General features: G+C 39.4%; 1 protein-coding gene and 2 pseudogenes across 4 annotated transcripts in view; 1 reads left to right on the forward strand and 2 right to left on the reverse strand.

Moving 5' to 3' along the window:
* Positions 1-22,005, forward strand: part of VPS35L (VPS35 endosomal protein sorting factor like) — a 141,152-nt gene that overhangs the window by 69,100 nt on the left and 50,047 nt on the right. For all 4 annotated transcript variants that reach the window (XM_069570239.1, XM_069570238.1, XM_069570240.1 and 1 more), the window contains 4 exons: positions 2,792-2,845; positions 5,788-5,868; positions 15,063-15,125; positions 21,742-21,827. In XM_069570239.1, coding sequence (XP_069426340.1) covers positions 2,792-2,845; positions 5,788-5,868; positions 15,063-15,125; positions 21,742-21,827 — 284 coding nt within the window. The remainder of the gene's footprint in view (positions 1-2,791; positions 2,846-5,787; positions 5,869-15,062; positions 15,126-21,741; positions 21,828-22,005) is intronic.
* Positions 8,159-9,109, reverse strand: LOC138429669 (zinc finger protein 502-like; annotated as a pseudogene).
* On the reverse strand, positions 9,877-10,535 carry LOC138429670 (KRAB domain-containing protein 5 pseudogene; annotated as a pseudogene).

Raw genomic sequence — 22,005 nt, forward strand, 5'->3', positions numbered from 1 at the left:
ATACAACTGTTGGTTGGTTAAATGCATAGAAGCGAAATTGCAAATACAGAGAAATCATGGATACAGAGGGCTGGCTATAAGTTATACATAATTTTTGACTGCATAGAGGATCAGTGTCCCTAAACCCTGCATTGTTTAAAGGTCAAATTATATTTGGATTTGAAAAAACACAATTTATTGAGATAACTCTAAATTGAAGATCAGCAGTCAAGCCAGTAATTAGCAAAAGGGAATTCCAATTTCCATCCCTTGAATGGACAGCTGAAGCCTCTTTCTCCGCATACTTCTGACACGGGAAGTCTTAGGAAGAGGAACCAACTGATTTTAGTTGCTATAATGCATGTAGTCGGAGAAGGCAATGGCACCCCACTCCAGTACTCCTGCCTGGAAAATTCCATGGACGGAGGAGCCTGGTAGGCTACAGTCCATGAGATCACTAAGAGTCGGACATGACTGAGTGACGTCACTTTCACTTTTCACTTTCATGCATTGGAGAAGGAAATGGCAACCCACTCCAGTGTTCTTGCCTGGAGAATCCCAGGGATGGGGAAGCCTGGTGGGCTTCTGTCTGTGGGGTCGCACAGAGTCAGCCACGACTGAAGTGACTCAGCGGCAGCAGCAGCAATGCGTGTAGTGCTGGTCATCATTCTGTAGGTTTGGGTTTTATGCCTCACTTCCTTTTAGGGAACATGCCAGCGATTTATGTGGGTACCACTGGGGAATGGTATTGGCTGTCTTTGTGGCCAAGCTTCATCACACTCTGCACTTCTGTCCTATGTACTTGTTCATTTAGTTTGTTGTAACAGCATATAATAGACCATGTTGTTTCTATACAATAGAAATTTATTTCTCATAGTTCTGAAGGCTAGAAGTACAGAATCAGGGGGCCAGCATGGTTGGTTGGAGAAGCAAATGGCAGCCCACTCCAAGATTCTTGCCTGAGAAGTTCTGTGGCCACAGCAGCCTGGTGGGCTACAGTCCGTGGGGTTGTAAAGAGTCAGACATGACGTAGCAACTCAACAGCAGCAACATAGCATGGTTGGGTTCTGATGAGGACCCTCTTCCCGATTGCAGACTGTCAGCTTCTCCTCATCACATGGCAGAAAGAGGGAGGAAGACCTCTGGGGTCCCTTTTACAAGGGCACTAATTCCATTCACAGGGTATTCACCCTCATGACCTAACCACTGCCCCAAAACCCTACATCCTAACATCATCACATCAGGGGCTAAGATTTCAACATATGTGTTCAAGGGGGATACAAACATTCAGACCATAACAGAACAAGTAAGTGAATATTGGAGGTAGCATTTGATTGGATCATTTATTGAGAAGGAAGTGTTAAAATGAACCCAGTTATAAACCCCTTACTGGGTATTTCCCTGGTGGTCCAGTGGCTAAGACTATGTGCTCCCAATGTGGGGGGCCCGGGGTTTGATCCTTGGTCAGGGAACTAAATCCCACATGCTGCTACTAAGACCTGCACAAATAAATAAACTTTAAAATAAACCCTTGTTAATCAGCACATTTATGATAGTGTATTAAGGACAGTGGTATAATTTAGAAAAATTAGAAGCTTGTTTACACAATTGTGTACCTGTGTTGTGCTCAGCCATGTCTGACTGTTTGCTCCATGGAGTATAGCCTGCCAGGCTCCTCTGTCCATGGAATTTTCTGGACAAGAATACTGGAGTGGGTTGCCATTTCCTAAACCTATGTTCAGCAAAATCTTTGCTAAACTCCAGCTATTGAAATTCCCTGTTTAACTTAAACTGATTGGTAATGAAAACAGCTTATTTATGATATTTATGTCAAAAGCCTCTGGGCCTCTGGTGCCTGTACTGCAGGACTTAAAAGCAACCTTGCATCAAAAGCTCATAATAACAATTTTCTCCAGACTTTTAACTTCATACTGTCCTCATTAAGTCCTTCTTAGCATTTCTGTTAGACCTTAGAATGTTCCTGTCTTTTCTTGTGTGAATGAGATAACTGTTTTCTCCCCTCCACTTTCTTCTTTCTTTTCTGTGAGGTGTCAGAACAGAAGAGGCATCCTTGCAGACTCTATTTTTCCATTCTTTTTTGTTGGCTGCACCTTGTGGCATGTGGGATCTTAGTTCCCTGACCAGGGTTCGAACACATGGCTCCTGCATTGGGAGCATGGAGTCTTAACCACTGGACTGCCAGGGAAGTCCCAGATTCTATTTTTCCTTGGACATTTTTTCCCATTTGCCTGTTTTCTGGAGCAGACAGCCTTACTAAGTTGGTCATCACCGTTTCCATACCCATATCATTATCTTTCCTACTTGAATCTAACACATCCTTTCTTACCTAAAACCTTTGTGCTTTCTTAACCCTTTTACAACATATATACATCTCCCCTCTCTAGGACAAATGGTTTGTTTTTAAAGGCAGGAGACCTGTTTTTTCTCAGGACATTGAAATATCACATCTTAAACAATGCGTGAATTTTCTGTGGTCCTTGAGACATGATGAGGACTCCCCAGTGTTATCTCTGCTGCCCTGCGGTTCTTCCCGTTCTCCAGGCGGGCCAGAGCTTCCCAGATTTCTGTTTTGGTCCAAGTAGTGATTCTGGAATGAAAGTTTAATTAGTTTCAGGCAACTTATATTTTCTCATCTCATCTCTCAGAGGTAGAATCTATCAATGGACCAGAGTTTTCTGTACATGACTTTTGAAATCCCTATCAATAGTTTCAGAGCCCTTGAAGGAATTGGTACATTATGAGTTTTTGCCATATGGTCAATTGTAAAGGCGTCTTTGCTTTTTCTTTGTAGGACTACATTAATTGTGCTGAAGTGTGGGTGGAGTACACCTGCAAACATTTCACGGTATGTGTACTATGGTATTGTTTTTGTGGTATTATGTGTAGTATATTTTTTTCATGTTCATAATTGTGAATAAATCTAGCATAGACCTTTATGCATTTTGTGATGCTAATTATCCTTAATTTGTGAAAATTACACCTTTTTCAGTATAATGAAGCATTAATATGTGAGCTATAACAAAAGGGTTCACACTTACATGTAAGTTTGGGAAATACTGCATTTTACAAAGTTAAGCAGATTTTTTTTTTTTTTCACCACAATACACCTTAGATGCTTATTGTTAAAGTTCATTGTGACTTTCCATGGAAGTCTAGTCAGCAGTGTTTCCCAAACATATTTGATTTGCTTGTAATTTAATTTTTTTCTAAGCAAGCAAAGATGCTTCTTTCTCTAGGCCCAGACTAGAAGCTCAGCTTGGGAAATACTGGTCTTGTCAATGAGCAGAGACTTTAGAAGCAGGTAGAAGTGGTTTTAAATCCTGTTGCCAGGTGTTTATTTTAATAAACTTTGAAAAATATTGAAGTTTAACCTATATGAAGAAAGCTTACAGAAACAGCAAGTTTGCTGTTCAGTGAATCTTTACTGATACACCCAGGGAATCATGGTCTAGATAAAGAAATAACTCCCCATCCCCACCCCAACCTGAAGCCCCCCATACTTCCTTCCCTCTCAGTCATGGCCTTGGAAGTTGAACATAAACACCATCTGGCCTCTTAACTCGAGATGGGTTTTGCCTCATTTTGAGCATTATTGTAAATGATAGTCTGTTAATTCTCTTTCTTTCATCCAGTTTTTGTTTTATGGAAACTTCTAGCACATGATCTCCCTTGTACTCATTACCCAGAAGTGACCAATTTATGACAAATGTTGTTTCATTTGCACCTTACCCCTTCTCCCCACCCCTGGATTATTTTGAAGCGCAGCTTAATCATCGTGTTTCACCAGTCAGTATCTCAGTGTATAGCTCTGATATAGAATTTCCTTTTCTGAAACAAAATCTCAATATATTATCCTAACGGAGAAAATTAATAAATCTTTTAGTACCATTGAAACTTGATAAATATTCAGATTTCCCCTAGTTGTCTCAAAAGGTTTTCATACTTTGTTCAGTCAGGATTAAAACGGGCTAAGCGCATATGTTGTAAAACCCTTTAATTTGAGTCCTTTTAACCTTTAAGTTCCCCTCTCTTCCCCTCTTTCTTTCCTTCCCTCCCTGTTCCCCTCCTTTTTGACTCTGTTATTTATTTATTGGAGAAATCGGGTCCTTTGTCCTGTAGAGTTTCCCGGTCTGGACTGGCCAGAGGCATCCCTGTGGTGGTGTTGGCCTGTTCTTCTGCCTCCAGCGTTTCCTGTAAATCGGCTGTTAGTTCTGGAGACAGGCTCTTCATCAGCCTTGTGTTTGGCTTTCTGACACCATGGCTGCTGGTGTGGTGCTTCTCCTGGAAGGCTCATGGTATCTGGTTGTTTCTCCATGATGCGAGCGGCCACCAAGGTGCATTCATCTCATGGTTTATCATGGGTTGCAAAATAGTGATTTTCAAAATTATTATCATTTCTCCTGTATTTGTTAGCTGGAATACTTGTATTGATATGAAGAGAAACTTTTCACGCCACCTAGTTGGTTACCCTGAGGTACAGTGTGTACAGCAAGGCAAGATGCTCATTTTTGTCCTTGTTACTTACTAGGTTTTAGAATGAGTCAATCTCCTAGCATCCCCAAAGGTGACCAGTGAGTAGTAGTTGCTGTTGGTATCTTCAGGGATTCTTGGGTTGAAATATATTTGCTGTGTATCAGTCCTTGCAGTTATATTATTCTTACTGATGCTCAGTGGTCCCATCTTCATCCAGTGAGTGCTTTATTAGGGTGGCTTCTGAGTCCTGACATACTCTCTGTAGTCCTTGATACCTTCTTTGCTTTCTATATAAGATGCTCCAGCCTCCCTTGTACTTTCTTATCCCACATTTTAATCAGCCCTTTCTCTAAGAAGCTTTGGTTCCTTTCAGTGCCACTATGAGATTTTTTTTTTTTAGTGCTGTGACACTGGCTAAGCCATTTAACTTCTCTGAGCCTTAACTTCCTTATCTGTAAAATGGGGATAATGATGTCCATGCTGGGGAGTTCAATGAGCATAAAACGAGTACATACTGGCAACTGTTTAGATGGTGTGCTATGTGCCAGGACGCTGCACTGCTTCGAATTGACCTTGTCAGTAAACTTCACTGTTCCGGTTATACAGACCAGACATCAGCTTGCTTTTTCTGTAGAAGGCCACTATTCCTGTATGTGAGACTCTGTGGACCACGTGATCTGTTATGATACACGTGTCCGTCATTGCCACTGTACATAAAGCAACCGTAGACCATACATGAGTGAGCATGACTCTGTTCTAGTAAGTCTTTTTTATGCACACGGAAATTTGAAGCTCATACAATTTTCCTTGTCACCAAATATTATTCTTTTAGTGTGAATGTAAAATCATTCTTTGCTCCTGGGTTGTATGAAAGCAGGCACCAGGGTGGATTTAGGCTGTAGTTGGCTGGCCCCTAACAGAGCTAAGAAAAGTGTGGTGCAGTGGGCATTGGGTCACCCAGCCTGTGCTCCTCTCAAAGAGCCTCGCTGCTCTTTGCAGCACCGGGGAAGGGCCCACGGTGGGTGGGCAGAAAGTGGCACGTTGGATTTCACCAGCACTCAGGGAAAGCTGGGACAGTAATACTCCAGAACCTTGAGATCAGTGTTTTAGTCCTGACTTGGTGCAGACATAGCTGTCTTTAGGGCTGTGATATGGGTGGAATTTTCCCTCTAACATTACTTGTAGCAGAGTAGTTGAAACTGTTTCCTGGAAGGTGTGTGCTATACTCTGAAAATGTTAGTTCTTTCTACCAGAAAAATGGTCAACAACTGTCATTCAGTGTCTAACACAGGTCTAATTTTTTTCCCCTCTAAGAAACGAGAGGTGAACACCATTTTGGCTGATGTCATCAAGCATATGACTCCAGATCGTGCCTTTGAAGACTCCTATCCTCAGGTGACAGCCTTATGTTTCTCATTTCCACATTGTCAGGAATTTTATTCTGTTGCATTAAATAAGTATTTTGCATGGGGGTCAGGCTGTCAAGTCAGGTAATCCTGGATTTGAGTCCTAACCTTCCCATGTCCCAGCCATGTGCCCTTTAATCAGTTACTTTGTCCTGCTGTGCCTGAGTTTTCTTACCTGTAAAATGGGAAAAATAATAGTCCTATCCGAGTGGTTGTGAGAATTGAGTGAGGTATGATGTGGGATGTACAGTTGCTTGGCATGAGTAAGTAAGATGGTTATGTTCTTCAGTTAAGCTAACCTTTTATTTGGAAATAAATTCAAACTTTATTGGGAAGTTAAAAGAATAGCTCAGAAAGCTCCTATTATTTTTTACCCAGATTCACTAACTGTGAATATTTTCCATGTTTACTTTATCATTATCATTGTATGTACACATATGCACACATATTCCTACATGTATATGTAAAATTTTTTAAAACCAGTTGAGGGTAAATTGCATCCATCATGCCATTTTTGCCTCTAAAGAGTTCAGTGAGCATTTCCTAAGAACAAGGACATCCTCCTTTATAAACATCCTCCTTTATAAACACAGTTTAGTTTATCAACTTCAGGGAATTTAACATTAATATCTTACTTTCGCCTCTCCACAGTCCATATTCCAATTTTGTCAGTGGGTTCAGTGTCCTTAATAGCAGATTTTTGTTTCCCCTCTAGTATAGAATCCAGTTCAGGATCACTTACTGTAAAGTAACTTCAAACCTAATTAAGATTTTATTTTATATTTGATAACATGATGTTCTGGCACTTATCGCCTAGGTTGGTGTCCTGACTCACTTAATATAAGAAAATTAGTTCCATATTCTTGTACAAATTTTGGAATTCTTAACATTTTACTCATTTAAGAATTGTTCACCACTTGCTAATTAAAATGGCTCATTATTACAATCTACTGAGCAGCCACTAGCTATTTGTTGATGGAATGAAAAATGACATAGTTGTGCACAGCAGGCTTTTGGTCAGTACAGTAGAGTAAATAAAATGTGTAGAGAAGATAGGTCATGCTTTTGTGGGTGGTCAGGGTCTTGGGGTCATATGAAGACTGATGTGTGTTAAAATTTTATTATTATTATTTTTTGAAACACTAGAAACCATTCACTTTTATTAATAACCATGTATTAATTTCACACAAGGTTGAAATCAAACATTTTACAATCCACAGTATGATCCATGATCAAATCAGATTAAAAAAGTAGAGAAAGATACTCATTTTTCTGATAAAAGGATGTGAGGATCATTATTTTTATGACTTACAAAACAAAGCCTAGGAAACAGGAATTACACTAATTACATGCCTTTTCTGGAAAGGGTTTCTAATACATTTCTAGGTTATTACAGAAGGTGTCTTTATTTCAACATTGTCAAGTAATATACTTCCCTTATGTTGATATTATAAAGATACATCAATACTGTAGTGAACTGTGATTGTGTTCTTACAATTCAAGTGATACAACTATTGAAAATTTAGAACCAACTTTTGGAGAAGTTCCCTGGTGGTCCAGTGGCTAAGACTTTGCATTCCCAATGCAGGGAATCTGGGTTTAATCTCTGGTCAGGGAAATAGATCCCACATGCTGCAACTAAGATCTGATACAGCTAAATAAATAAATATGAAAAAAAAATAGAACCAACTTCTGTCTTACACATCACGGCAACCTCCCAGGATATTTCATATCAAAGACAAACATCTCCGTTTAGATGTTCATTGTACATTTTACATTACAGTATTCTTCATTTCTAATGGAGAATAAATAGAAATGGTTGCAACACAACATAAAAAGGCTAATCTTTGAGGCATACACCGTCAAAAATCTGTTTTCATTCACACTGGAAACAAAGCATAGTATGGATTATTTGAGCATTGAATTACATTCATTTTGCTTTTCAACTAGTCTCAAATCAAGTCATTGTAAACAAAGATACATTGCTAGTAAGTGTAGCTTTCTAACCATTAACCTTCATCTCATGATCCTGGCTAATATATCCATTTTCTATGTTTTTTAACTATGGATTGCTCTCTACAGTAATTCTCCTTCAGAGAAAATTTAGAAAAGAGGGTTGATGGAATACTTTCTAGTATGCAGCCTCTGATATTTATTTCAATTTGAGTTTTGATTAAATACTTTTCTACATAGTTGTTACAACATTTCCATAGGTTTCTGGTATAAACTCTTGTTTTCTGATGTATGTTTAGGGCAAACGTCTTCCATCACTTGTTCCATCACTCTCCAGCGTGTGTTCTGAGATGTTTAGTGAGATGACCACTATGACTAAAGGCTTTGCCACATTCTGTACATTTATAAGATTTCTCTCCAGTATGACCTCGCAAATGTGTAGTAAGGCTTGAGTTCCGATTAAAGGCTTTGCCACATTCAATGCATTTATACAGTCTCTCCCCAGTATGGATTCGCTGATGTTTAGTAAGACAAGAACTGTTGATAAAGGCCTTGCCACATTCCATACATTTAAAACATCTCTCCCCCATATGAATTTGGTGATGTTGAGTAATATTTGAACTTGTAATAAAGGTTTTGCCACATTCTTTACATTTGTATGGTCTCTCCCCAGTATGGATTCGAATATGTGCAGTTAATGTTGAACTTCGAATAAAGGTTTGACCACATTCTGTACAATGATAAGGTCTCTCGCCAGTATGAATTCGCTGATATCGAGTAAGATGTGAGCAACGGATAAAGGCTTTGTCACATTCTTTACATTTATAAGGTTTCTCTCCAGTATGCGTTCACTGACGTTGAGTAAGAGTTGAGTTCTGATTGAAGGCTTTGCCACATACTGTACATTTATGAGGTTTCTCTCCAGTATGAATTCGCTGATGTTGAGTAAGATGTGAGTGATGGATAAATGCTTTGCTATGTTCTGTACACTTGAAAGGTTTCCTTCCTGTATGGAAGGAAAATTCATAGGACATGAATTGGAAAATTCATAGGACATGAATTTTCCTATGTCTACTTAGATCGGATGACTTATTAGAGACTTTCCCACATATCTTACACTTGTTTTCTTTCTGTGACTTCTGAGTAGTCTGCTGTTGAACCAGTGCTGAAGACTGATTAGAAATGTTATCATATTCACTACAATTATGAGTCTTCTCTCCAGTATGAGTACTCTTTATAGAGAAAGACCTGACATCTGATAAAAGATATTTGTACATTTATTGCTTTTTGAATCCCTGTGTGAAGATTCAGGTCCCTGATGTTTCATAAGGTTTGAGTCTCTTTCAATCTTATACCCAGTTTTATTGCCTGAATCTCACTCCATCATAAATACTCTTGCAATTATTGGGGCTGGAGCTCTTACTTAAGGGTTGACTCATTTCATTTTATTATATATCGAAAGATCTTCCATATTAACCATACCATGGGATGTATTGAACAGTGATGGTTGGATTATATCTCTTCCATTATTATCAACATTACACATTTTCGCATGGGGAGAAAATATCTGTTGGTTGAAGACTAATGACCCACTGCTCACAAATCCCTCAAATTGATTATATTGTGAATTTTCCCCCTCATTTTTAAATTTCTGGTGTTCAGACATGCTTGAATATTTGCTTAGTCTAAGGCTATATTGAGTATTGTTTGAATGAGTATTTGTAGTAGACACTAGATTACCTTCCGGGCTTTCTACGTTTCCTTTCAGAGAACAGGTATGTGTCAAAAAAGGATGGAAATCTTTTCTTAAAAACTTACAGTTCTCATCAGATGTTAAAGACTGAAGTTGGTGTTCTCCCCAGTTTGACTTGACTTTTTGCAGTAATGTTTGCCTTATGTGTAACTATCTCAGTTTCTTTATGTCCATATAAACATCCTCTCTGTCTTTCATATGGCCTCGTATGTTCCCAGTCATTCATTAAATGTAAATTTCTGTGGTGAAATACTTTATATTTTCCTAGGTTTGCTTTTGGGAATACATCTTCTAACCCTGGATTCTTGGCATCAAATCCTGGGTGTCATGAGGAGACAAAGCTGGGTATATGGCCACTGTCTTCATTCTCCTTATATTCCTGGGCTCCTTCATTTGCTCTAGAAAAGTGACAAGGTCCGGCTTAGAAACCACAACGCCCAAAGTGGCCAAGTTCCTATAGTTCTCTAGCATCACGTCCCTGTATAATTCCTGTTGACCAAGATCCAGGCATTCCCACTCCTCTGTGGTCACATCCTGGAATATCAGCTGTCTTTTTCCATTTCATCAAGAGGCTCTTTAGCTCTTCTTCGCTTTTTGCCCTAAGGGTCATGTCATCTGCATATCTGAGATTACTGGTATTTCTCCCAGCAGTCTTGATTCCAGCTTGTGCTTCATCCAGTCCAGCATTTCTCATGATGTACTCTGGGAATATGGCTGTTGTCTCCATTCTCCTTATACTCCTGGGATCATTCAGTTGCTCCAGAAAGGTGATCAGGTCCAGCTTAGAGACCATAAGATCTGAGAAGCTGCCATTTCCTCCTCTTCTTCCTGCTGCTTTGAGTCTTCTCTGATGTGCATTAAAATTTTAGTTGGGGAATTCTGATAAGACCTTGACTGCCAGTGACCCAATTTACCGAAAACTTGAACATAATAATCTTAATGCCGTTCATTCCTAAGAGACAAGGGAATTATACTATACTGTCATTCTGTTATATGCAAAAGCAACTTTAAAAGATGCCCAGGGGTCAGCCTATGTTCCAGACAGCTGCCCATATTGGTTGTGAGCCCTTTGTCTTCAGCGGGGGGCACATCAGGAGAATAAAACTGCAGGAGTCTGTGAAGAATTAGCTTACTCCAGGTCTAGGATAGGGAAGGTGCAAGGTGAGCCTGAAGCATTTTCTTGTGCCAGGAAGTAAGGAAGAGCTGCTGCGGGCAGGTGAAATGAGCACGGAGTAGTGTTAAAGGGGCTGTCATGGGCCCCAATTTGAACATCAAAAGAAATAAACACAATAACGAATTATAATCCATTGAGTAAAATAAGAACGCAGGAGTTGGCCTTTATGAAGAATAGGTAAATAAATAGATACAGATGAGGGGTCAGGCGGATAGGGGTGCCATCAGCGAAATGTGAAAGAAATGGTAGAGTTGAAAAATCACTGTCTGCAGCCATCTCAGTAAAGACAAGAATCATTCTTCATCCTCAGGCAGAAATCATCAATGAATGCTAAATCTGGAGGGGATGTTTGATGAGGAGCAGGATAGTTTCGTATCTCTTCCTGTAGAATGAGTGTTAGTTGTAAGGGGGGAAAATAGTGGACAGCCATTGACAGTCAAAATCCATATCAGCAAGTGGGATATTGCATGCCTGCAGATACGGTACCCTGAGAAAGACACAGCATCATCCATGTAGCATTCCAGTCGAGAATGCATGGCAGACTCTAATTAGTAGGTAACACTGCTGCTGGTGCTGTTGCTAAGTCGCTTCAGTCATGTCCGACTTTGTGCGACCCCGTAGACGGCAGCCCACCAGGCTTCCCCGTCCCTGGGATTCTCCAGGCAAGAACACTGGAGTGGGTTGCCATTGCCTTCTCCAATGCATGAAAGTGAAAAGTGAAAGTGAAGTCGCTCAGTCGTGTCCGACTCCCAGTGACCCCATGGACTGCAGCCCACCAGGCTCCTCCACCACGTCCAAATTGAGGTACATGCTAAAAGGTAATAGCCAAAGCATTGCCAAATCATTGCCGTCAGTGCTACAAAGGTTAAGGAACTGTTTCAAATCAACACAGACTATAGAGACATGAAAACAGAATCCGTTCAATGATCCTGAGTGGAATCCTGTACTGCAGAGTGGAAAAAATAAGGCTGTTAAGAACTTACTGACACAACTGACAAGCCTGGGATACAAATGACAGATTAAAGTGTTAAAGTTATATCAGTATTAACTTTTCTGAATTTGATAATGACAAAATGGAAATATCAGAGAATATGTTTATTCTTGGGAAATACAAATGAAGTATTCAGGGGTGAGGGACATGATACATGCAAGCTACTTTAACATGGTTCAGGAAAAATGTAATATGTCTTACCTCATAGACAGGATAATAAAACAAAGTTAGCAAAATACTAAAGATCGATGACTTTGGATAAAGAGCATGGGAGTTTTTTTAAGCATTTTTAAAAATTATAAAAGTATAAAAACACATTTACAGGAAACTTGGAAAATGCAGAACAAAGTTACATATGGTTCCACTATATATTACAGTTTTTTTTAAGTAGATAAATTAAGATTTTTAGTTGGAGTTTTAATATCAAACTCTCAAAAATTAGTAGAATGAATACACAGAAAAATAGAAGGATATAATAGACCTGAAAAACACTATGAACCAATTCAACATAATTAAGATGTGTACAATTTTCACACAACAGCAGGATACGAATTCAAGTTCTCATAGACTGTAAATCAGGAGACACTGGAACATATCCAGGAATGTAAAACAAGGTGCCAAAATTTCATAGACTAAAGGTATTGAAATCATAGAGTCTGTTCTCTTATCACTATGGAATTATGTTAGAAATCAGTATCAAAAAATATTTGAAAATAACCCACATATTTTCAAGTATAATGTAACATTTACCAGGAGAGATCTTTGGCTTAGCCACTAAAAGCCTCAAAAAAAAAAAAAAAAAACTGAAAAAATGCAGAAGGTAATTGCAGAGAAGAAAGCACTTAAATGAGAAATAAACATCAAAATGAGAAATTAATATCAAAGGATACTTAAAAAAGAAACCCACGAATTTGAAAATTAAATGTCCACTTTTAAATAGTAGATGTATCTAAGAAGCTATAACAAGGAAAATTAGAAAATATTTGTAACAGAATAAAAGTGAAAAGAATTTGTTGCATGTAGCTGAAGTTGCTCAATGCAGCTAAACACAATGTGGAATCATGAATAAGGCATCATGAAAACAAATAATGAACACTAGCATAAAATTTTGTAAAATTTGAACAAAATCTGTACTTTAGTTAATAATACTATATTACATGTTAGTTTCTTGTTTGGAGTTTTTATTTTTATGACATAGTATTTCTTTACAGAATTTGCGAGTTTTTTTATACTGTTCTTTTCAACATTTCTGTAAGTTTGAAATGATTTCATGGTAAAAAGTTATAAATACACAATCTACACATACTTTAAAAATTCTTACATTGGATCAATAGATAGATGAGGAGATAAAGCAAATAGAGCAAAATATTAGCCCTTGTAGAATCTCAGTGGTGAGTGAGTGTTTTCTATATTTCCATTGAATTTTCTTTGTGTTTCAGCATTTCATAATGATATATTGAAGGGAAAAAAATCTTTTTAAACATTACTTGTAAGTGTGTTAGTGTTAGTCACTTAGTTGTGTCTGACTCTGTGACCCCGTCAAGGGCTATAGCCTGCCAGGCTCCTCTGTCCCTGTAACTCTCCAGGCAAGAATACTGAAGTGGGTAGCCATTCCCTTCTCCAGGGGATCTTCCAGACCCAGGAATTGAACCCAATTTTCCTGCATTGCAGGCAAGTGCTTTACCATCTGAGCCACTAGGGAAGCTCATTTGTAAGTGTACTTAAGTAGTAAAAAAGAGATTTCTTGTTCTAAAGGGTTAGTTGCTGTGGACAACGTTTCAGGAGCTATTTGAACCAGACCATATTGCACTATCTTTGAATGCTCTGTGTCAGAACATTGTCACGACATTTTGAAGTCCTTTTGCTTGATGACCTAGTCAAGTGCTTAATTATGAAACGGTGTGTACTATTAGTATTCTGTATTTTTGACCATGAGCCGTTTACTTTGCAGATGATTTAAACAAACACCAGTGTTTTTAGTATAAGCAGAGTAGTTGTCAGTAAATTTTCCCTTCTTGACAGCAACCAAGGATAGGAGTTTATATTTCATTTAGAAAAAGTGCCTCCTTGGTTCTCCCATGCCAAGGCTGTGTCACTAGACTCTGCGTGTGTCAGGGTGAGGGGTGGTGGACATCAGTATCTGGGTATCCAGGACAGGCCTCACAGACTGTGCCATCATCCACGGGTAGTGCCGTGGCCTTTGACCTCGCTGTCAGACTCAGACCAGTGTCTCTCCACTGAAGTAGTCAAAAAACCCAGGACTACCATGGGCTCGATGGACGTGAGTCTGAGTGAACTCCGGGAGTTGGTGATGGACAGGGAGGCCTGGCGTGCTGCGATTCATGGGGTCTCAAAGAGTCGGACACGACTGAGCGACTGAACTGACTGAACTGACCATGGGCTAGAATTGTTGTTCAGTTGCTAAGTATCCAACTTTTCGCGACCCTATAAACTGCAGCACCCCAGGCTTCCCTATCCTGTACTCTCTCCCCAAGTTTGCTCAGACTCATGTCCGTTGCATCTGTGATGCCATCCACCATCTCATCCCCTGTCGTCCCCTTCTCCTCCTGCTTTCAGTCTTCCCTAGCATCAGGGTCTTCTCTAAGGAGTCCGTTCTCTGCATCAGGTGGCCGAAGTGTTGGAGCTTCAGCTTTAGCACTAGCCCTTCCAATGAATATTCAGGGTTGATTTCCTTTAGGATTGACTGGTTTGATCTCCTTGTATCCAGGGGGCTCTCAAGAGTCTTCTCTAACTCTAACAGTTCAAAAGCATCAATTCTTTGGCACTCAGCCTTCGTTATTGGCTAGAATAGGGATCTATAAATCACGGCCCATGTAGCCCAAATAGTTTTATCGGAACTCACACCCAGCCATCTGCTTACATATTGTCAATGGCTGCTTTCCAGCTATAGTAGCAGAATTGAGTAGTTGTGATGACTTGTATGGCCCTTTATAGAAAAAGTTTACCCACCTCTTGAATATTCATAGCTGACTTGATCAGAGAACATGGACGGGCAGGCACTGCTCTAAGCACTGTAGCCGAGCCATCTCATTTAATCCTCCCAGTGAGCAAGATACTGCTTTGGAGAAGAGGAGATTGAGGCTGAGAAGTTCTTCCTCTAAGTGTAGAATAAAATGGGTAAACTCAGACTTAACTTAACTGAGACAAGACTTAACCTAACTGAATAATTCCCTACTCTTTTGCACGCCAGATTTCCCTAATTGTAATTGTGATTGCATGTTATGAGACAGGGTTGCCTTTTTAAAAATATCCAAGTTTTATTAAAGATGTGTTTTTCATTTTGTTTTGCAGCTTCAGTCAATAATTAAGAAAGTAATTGCACACTTTCACGATTTCTCAGTTCTTTTCTCAGTGGTAAGTAACTATCTTGAACTATTTTTGAAAATTTATATCTGAGTCAGAGGTTCCTTTAATGTCTCAGTAAATTTTTCATGGTGTCCTTGACCAAAAAAAAAAAAAACCTTAACAGTTCCTTTTTTATTAAAAAAAAAAAAAAAGTAGGTCTAAACAATTTAAATATTTATATCGTAATGACTTAGGCAGCTTAAGCAATAATATTTCTATTATTGTGAAAATAATAGGCATAGACTGATAGAAAAATATTGTTTTTATTTCATTCATGACTTTCTATGGGATGTGTGTGCCTACTGGGTATCATACAACTTCTGAAACCTTGGAACTAAACTGAACATTGATTTTTTTATTTTTTTGCATCATATCTGCTTTTTATCACACAATTTAATGTTGAAACTCAGAAATATATCAAGCTTATAGTTGTCTCAGTGTCTTGACAGAGTTGAGATTTATTATATTTCCTTAGAAATTTAAAACATCCTATGACACCCTTCTCATTTGCTGCAATGCCCTGGGTATGTACCAGTCTAGTTATGTACCAATCTAGTTACGTACTTCTCTGCAGTAGCACTCTCTGCCCCTTCCTGTAGCTTCCCTCTTCCTTCTTCCTGTTTCCGCTTCTATTCTCTCACAGGGCTGTAAGCTTTTGTTTATTTAATAATAGAAATTGTTATTTATTGGATTTTTGCCACACTCCAAGCCCTGTGCTAGAGCTTTTATGAATTTTTTTAAATTGAAATATAGTTGGTTTACAGTGTTGTGTTAATTTCAGGCGTATGGTAAGGTGACTCAGTTATACATAAACACATACTCATTCTTTTTCAGATTTCTTTTCCCATGTAGTTTATTATAGAATATTGAGCAGAGTTCCATGTGCTGTACAGTAGATCCTTGTTGGTTATCTATTTTATATATAGTAGTATATATTTTAATCCCAAACTCCTAATTTATCCCTCTCACTTCCTCCCCTTTGGTAGCTATAGTTTGTTTTCTCTGTGAGTCTATTTCTGTTTGTAAATAAGTTCATTTTTATCTTTTTTTATATTCCAGGTATAAGTGATATCAGGTGATAGTGATATCATTTGTCTTTCTCTTTCTGGCTTACTTCACTTTAGTATGAGAATCTCTAGGTCCATCCATGTTGCTGCAAATGGCATTATTTCATTCCTTTTTATGGCTGAGTAATATTCCATTGTATATATGCACCACCTCTTCTTTATCCATTTATCTGATGATGGGCATTTAGGTTGCCCCCATTTCTTGGGTATTGTAAATAGTGCTGCAGTGAACATATTGGGGTACATGTGTTTTCTGAATTATGGTTTTCTCAGGTTATATGCCCAGCAGTGAGATCGCTGGGTCATATGGTAGTTTTATTTTTAGTTTTTTAAGGAACCTCCGTACTGTTCTCTATAGTGGCTGATAATTTACATTCCCAACAATTTAGGAGGGTTCCTCTTTCTCCACACTCTCTCCAGCATTTATTACTTGTATGCTTTTTGATGATGGCCATTCTGACCATTGTGAGGTGATGGCTGACTGCAGTTTTGATTAGCATTTCTCTAAGAATTAGCAGTGTTAAACATCTTTTCATGTGCTTTTTGGCCATCTGTATGTCTTTAGAGAAATATCTTTTTAGATTTTCCGCCCATTTTTAAATTGGATTGTTTGTTTTTTGATGCTGAGCTGTATGAACTGTTTTGTATATTTTGGAGATTAATCCCTTATCAGTTGCATTGTTTGCAAATATTTCCTCCCATTCTGTAGGTTGTCTTTTCATTTTGTCTATGGTTTTCTTTGCTGTGCAAAAACTTTTACATTTAGTTAGGTCTCATTTGTTTATTTTTACTTTTATTTCCATTACTCTGGAAACAGATCCAAAAAGATATTGCTGCAATTTATGTCAGAGTGTTCTGCCTGTATTTTCCTCTAGGAATTTTAGGTCTTTAATAGATTGGGAGTTTTTTTTGTGTGTATAGTGTTTTCATTTCAGTTCAGTCGCTCAGTGTCCGACTCTTTGTGACCCCATGGACTGCAGCTTGCCAGGCTTCCCTGTCCATCACCAACTCTCAGAGCTTGCTCAAACTCATGTCCATTGCATCCGTGATGCCATCCAGCCATCTCATCCTCTGTCATCCCCTTCTCCTCCTGCCTTTCCCAGCATCAGGGTTTTTTCTAATGAGTCAGCTCTTCATATCAGGTGACCAAAGTATTGGAGCTTCAGTATCAGTACTTCCAGTGAATATTCAGGATTGATTTCCTTTGGGATTGACTGGTTTAATCTCTGCAGTGCAAGGGACTCTCAAAAGTCTTCTCCAACACCACAGTTCAGAAGCATCAATAGAGTGTTCTAATTTCATTCTTCAACATGTAGCTGTCCAATTTTCCCAGCACCGCTTATTGAAGAGACTGTCTTTTCTCCATTGTATATTGCCTTCTCTGTTGTAGATTAATTGACCATATGTGCTTGGGTTTATTTCTGGGCTTTCTGTACTGTTCCATTGATCTGTATTTCTGTCTCTGTGCCAGAACCATACTGTTTTGATGAGTGTAGCTTTGTGCATAGTCTGAAGTCAGGGAGCCTGTTTCCTCCAGCTCTGTTTTTCTTTCTCAAGATTGCTTTGGCTATTTGGGGTCCTTTTGTGTTTCCATACAAATTAAAAAATTTTTTGGTTCTAGTTCTGTGAAAAATGCAATTGGTAATTTGATAGAAATTGCGTTGAATCTGTAGGTTGCCTTGGGTAGTATAGTCATTCTGACAATAATGATTCTTCCAGTCCAAGAACATGGCCTATCTTTCCTTTTCTTTTGTGTCATTTTTAATTTCTTTCATTAGCATCTTATAGTTTTTGGAGTACTAGTCTTTTGCCTTCTTAAGTAGGTTTCTTCCTAGGTATTTTATTCTTTTTGATGCAGTGGTAAATGAGATTGTTTCCTTAATTTCTCTTTCTGACCTTTCGTTGTGTATAGAAATACAACAGATTTCTGTGTATAATTTTTTATCCTGCGACTTTACCAAATTCGTCGATGAGCTCCAATAGTTTTCAGTGCCTTTAGGATTTTCTCTGTGTAGAATTGTGTCATCTACAAACAGTGACAGCTTTACTTCTTTTCCAGTTTGGATCCCTTTTTTTTTTTTTCTTTTTCCTTTTCTGATTGCTATGTTAGGACTTCCAAAACTATGTTGAATAGAAGTGACAAGAATGGACATCCTTGTTTTGTTCCTGAACTTAGAGGAAATACTTTCAGCTCTTCCCTGTTGAGTATGATGTTAGCCATGCGTTTGTCATGCATGGCCTTTATTAGGTCAGGTAGGTTCCCTCTACCCACTTTCTGGAGAGTTTTTTTTTTAATCGTAAATGGATGGTGAATCTTATCAAAAGCTTTTTCTTCATCTGTTGAAGTGATCATACGGGTTTTATTTTTCCATTTGTTAATGTCATGTATCACACTGATTGATTTGCGGATATTGAAAAATCCTGGCATCCTTGAAGTAAATCTCACTTGATCATGGTGTATGATCCCTTTAATGTATTATTGGATTTGGTTTACTAGTATTTTGTTAAGGATTTTTGCATCTATGTTCATCAGTGTTATTGGCCTGTAATTTTTTGAGTGTGTGTTGTATCTTTGTCTGGTTTTGGTATCAGGGTGATGGTGACTTCACAGAATGAGTTTGGAAGTGTTCCTTCCTTTGCAATTTTTTGGAATAGCTTCAGAAGAATAGGTGTTAACTTTTCTCTAAACATTGGATAGAATTCACCTGTGAAGCAATCTGTTCCGGGACTTTTGTTTGTTGGGAGTTTCTTAATCACAGATTCAGTTTCAGTGCTTGTGATTGGTCTGTTCATATTTCTGTTTCCTCCTGGTTCAGTCTTGGGAGAGTGCACCTTCCTAAGAATTTCTCCATTTCTTCTAGGTTGTTCATTATGTTGGCATATAATTGCTTATAGTAGTCTCTTACAGTCCTTTGTATTTCTGTGGTGTTGGTTGTAACCTCACTTTTTCATTCCTAATTTTATTGATTTAGACCCTCCCCCACTATTTTTTTTTTGATGAGTCTGACTAAAGGTTTTTCAGTTTTGTTTATCTTTTTCAGAGAACCAGCTTTTGGTTTTCTTGATCTTTTCTATTTACTTTTATGCATTGCCTGAGGTCATTTTTAGAACAGTACTGGGAAGCAAGAGTAGTAATGAGTCCCACTTTACAAATGAGGAAACCAGTACAAGAAGGGGCGGAGAACCTTGCTTAAGGTCACAGAAGCAGTGAACGTGGAGTCAGGATGCAGAAGCCACTGTTGGAACAACTCTGACTTTGCTTTCTCTGTTCCTCTGTATAGTCGATAAAAGACTGAAGCCTGCCTTGCCTTTGGGTACCAAGAAGAGCTTTGTTGCTGTTCAGTCACTAAGCTGTGTCCAACTCTTTGCGACCCCATGGACTGCAGCATGCCAGGCTCCTCTGTCCTTCACTGTCTCTTGGAGTTTGCTCAAATTCATGTCCATTGAGTCGGTGATGCCATCCAACCATCTCATCCTCTATCGCCCCCTTCTTCTCCTGCCCTGAGTCTTTCCCAGCATCAGGGTCTTTTCCAGTGAGTCGGCTCTTCACATCAGGTGACCAAAATATTGGAGCTTCAGCTTCAGCATCAATCCTTCCAATGAATATTCAGGGCTGATTTCCTTTAGTATAGATTGACTGATTTGATCTCTTTGTTGTTCAGGGATCTCAAGAGTCTTCTCCAGCACCACAGTTGAAAGCATCAGTTCTTCAGCAGTCAGCATTCTTTATAATCCAACTCTTATATCCATACATGACTACTGGAAAAACCATAGCTTTGACTAGACAGATCTTTGTCAAAAAAGTGATGTCTCTGCTTTTAATACACTGTCTAGGTTTGTTATAGCTTTCCTTCCAAGGAGCAAGTGTCTTTTAATTTCATGGCTACAGTCACCATCTGCAGTGATTTTGGAGCCCAAAGAAAATAAGATCTGTCACTGCCTCCACTTTTTGTCCTTCTGTTTGTCATGAAGTGATGGGACTGGATGCCATGATCTTAGTTTCTTGAATGTTGAGTTTTCAGTCAATTTTTATCCTCTTTCACCCTCATCAAGAGGCTCTTTAGTTCTCTTTCATGGATCACAGCCTTGTCATGGTGAAGGGGCTTACATAACTCAGTGAAGCTATGAGCCATGCTGTGCAGGGTCACCCAAGATGGACAGGTCATGGTGAAGAGTTCTGACAAAATGTGGTTCACTGGAGGAGGAAATGGCAAGCCCACTGCACGTATTCTTGCTGTGAGAACCCTGTGAACAGTATGAGCTTATACTTACCTAAAGGTTTTCCAGGACTTCCCTGGTGTACAGTGGATAAAAATCTGCCTACCAATGCAGGGGAGACAAGTTCAATCCCCAGACCATAGCACATGCCACGAAGCAGCTGAAGCCTGAGTTGTGTGCCACAGCTGCTGAGCCCTTGTGCTATAACTCCTGAAGCCTGCACACCTAGAGCCTGTTCTCCGCAACAAGAGATGCCACCTTAATGGGAAGTCTATACGCTGCCACGAAGAGTAGCTCCTGCTCTCGGCAACTAGAGAAAGCCCATGGCAGCAATGAAAATGCAGCACAACCAAAAATGAATAAATAATTTTTCTAAAAGCGTTGCCCAGCTGATTCACTGAAATAGTAACTGGTTCCAGCCCTGATCCCTGGGCACATGTAATTTATTTTAATCTTAATAGTTTTAAAAAACCTCAGAGTCTGGGACTTCCCTGGTGGTATAGTCGTTAAGAATCCACCTGCCAGTGCAGGGAACACAGGTTCAACCCCTGGTCCGGGAAGATCCCACATGCCACAGAGCAGCTAAGCCCGTGTGCCACGATTACTGACTCGAGCCCTCTGGCTTCAACTACTGAGCCTGTGTGCCACAAGTACTGAAGCCTGCATTCTCCAGGGCCCGCGAGCCGCAACTAAGGAGCTCCTGTGCTGCAACTGCTGAACGCCCAAGCCCCGGAGCCAGCAAGTTGCAGCCACTGGGCCTGAGTGCTGCAACTACTGAAGCCTGTGCTCCACAGCGAGAGAAGCCACCACAGTGAGAAGCCTGCACACCACGGCTCGGTAGTAGCTCCCCACTTGCCGCAACTAGAGAAAGCCCGCGTGCAGCAACGAAGACCCAGTGTAGCCGAAAATGAGTGATAAATAAAGCAGTGTGTGCGTGTAAAAACTAAGAAACGGTTAAAATGGCCGGTGCCCTGTGACAGCCTGGAAGGGTGGGATGGGCTGGGAGCTGAGAGAGAGGTCTAAGAGGCAGGGGACACAGGTGCCCCGTGCCTGACTCATGCTGATGTTTGGTAGAAACCAGCACGCTGTTGTAAAGCGATTATCCTTCACTCACAAATAAATAAAATTTTTTCTTTAAGAAGGCCCATGTTATGTTAGGAAAAAAAAAACAAGCACCTCAGAGTCGTCTTCTTGCTCTTACATGAGTCCTGATTAGAGCTGCCTCAGAAAGACAAAAATCTCTTCTTCTGTTTTGACCTTCAAAGAAAAAGTAACCCATAAATCTCTTCTAGTAACTTGTGTAAATTGCAGGTAGAGTGTTTTGGTTTTTTTTTTTAAAGGAAAAATTTCTGCCGTTTCTGGACATGTTCCAAAAAGAGAGTGTCCGGGTGGAGGTTTGCAAATGCATCATGGAAGTTTTTATCAAGTAAGTATAACACAAAGTAATCAGAAGCTTCGATTCCCACCACCCTTGTGAAACCTGTTGATAAGAAATCAATTTATACACTTTGAGGCCCTATGATGTAATGATGTATTTATACCTAAAATAATATTGAGAGGAGAACCACATTAAAGGGAGTAGTCATGATAAAAGTTTATAATTA

The sequence above is a fragment of the Ovis canadensis genome, chromosome 24, assembly GCF_042477335.2.
Source record: "Ovis canadensis isolate MfBH-ARS-UI-01 breed Bighorn chromosome 24, ARS-UI_OviCan_v2, whole genome shotgun sequence".
NCBI classification, from domain to species: Eukaryota; Metazoa; Chordata; class Mammalia; order Artiodactyla; family Bovidae; genus Ovis; species Ovis canadensis.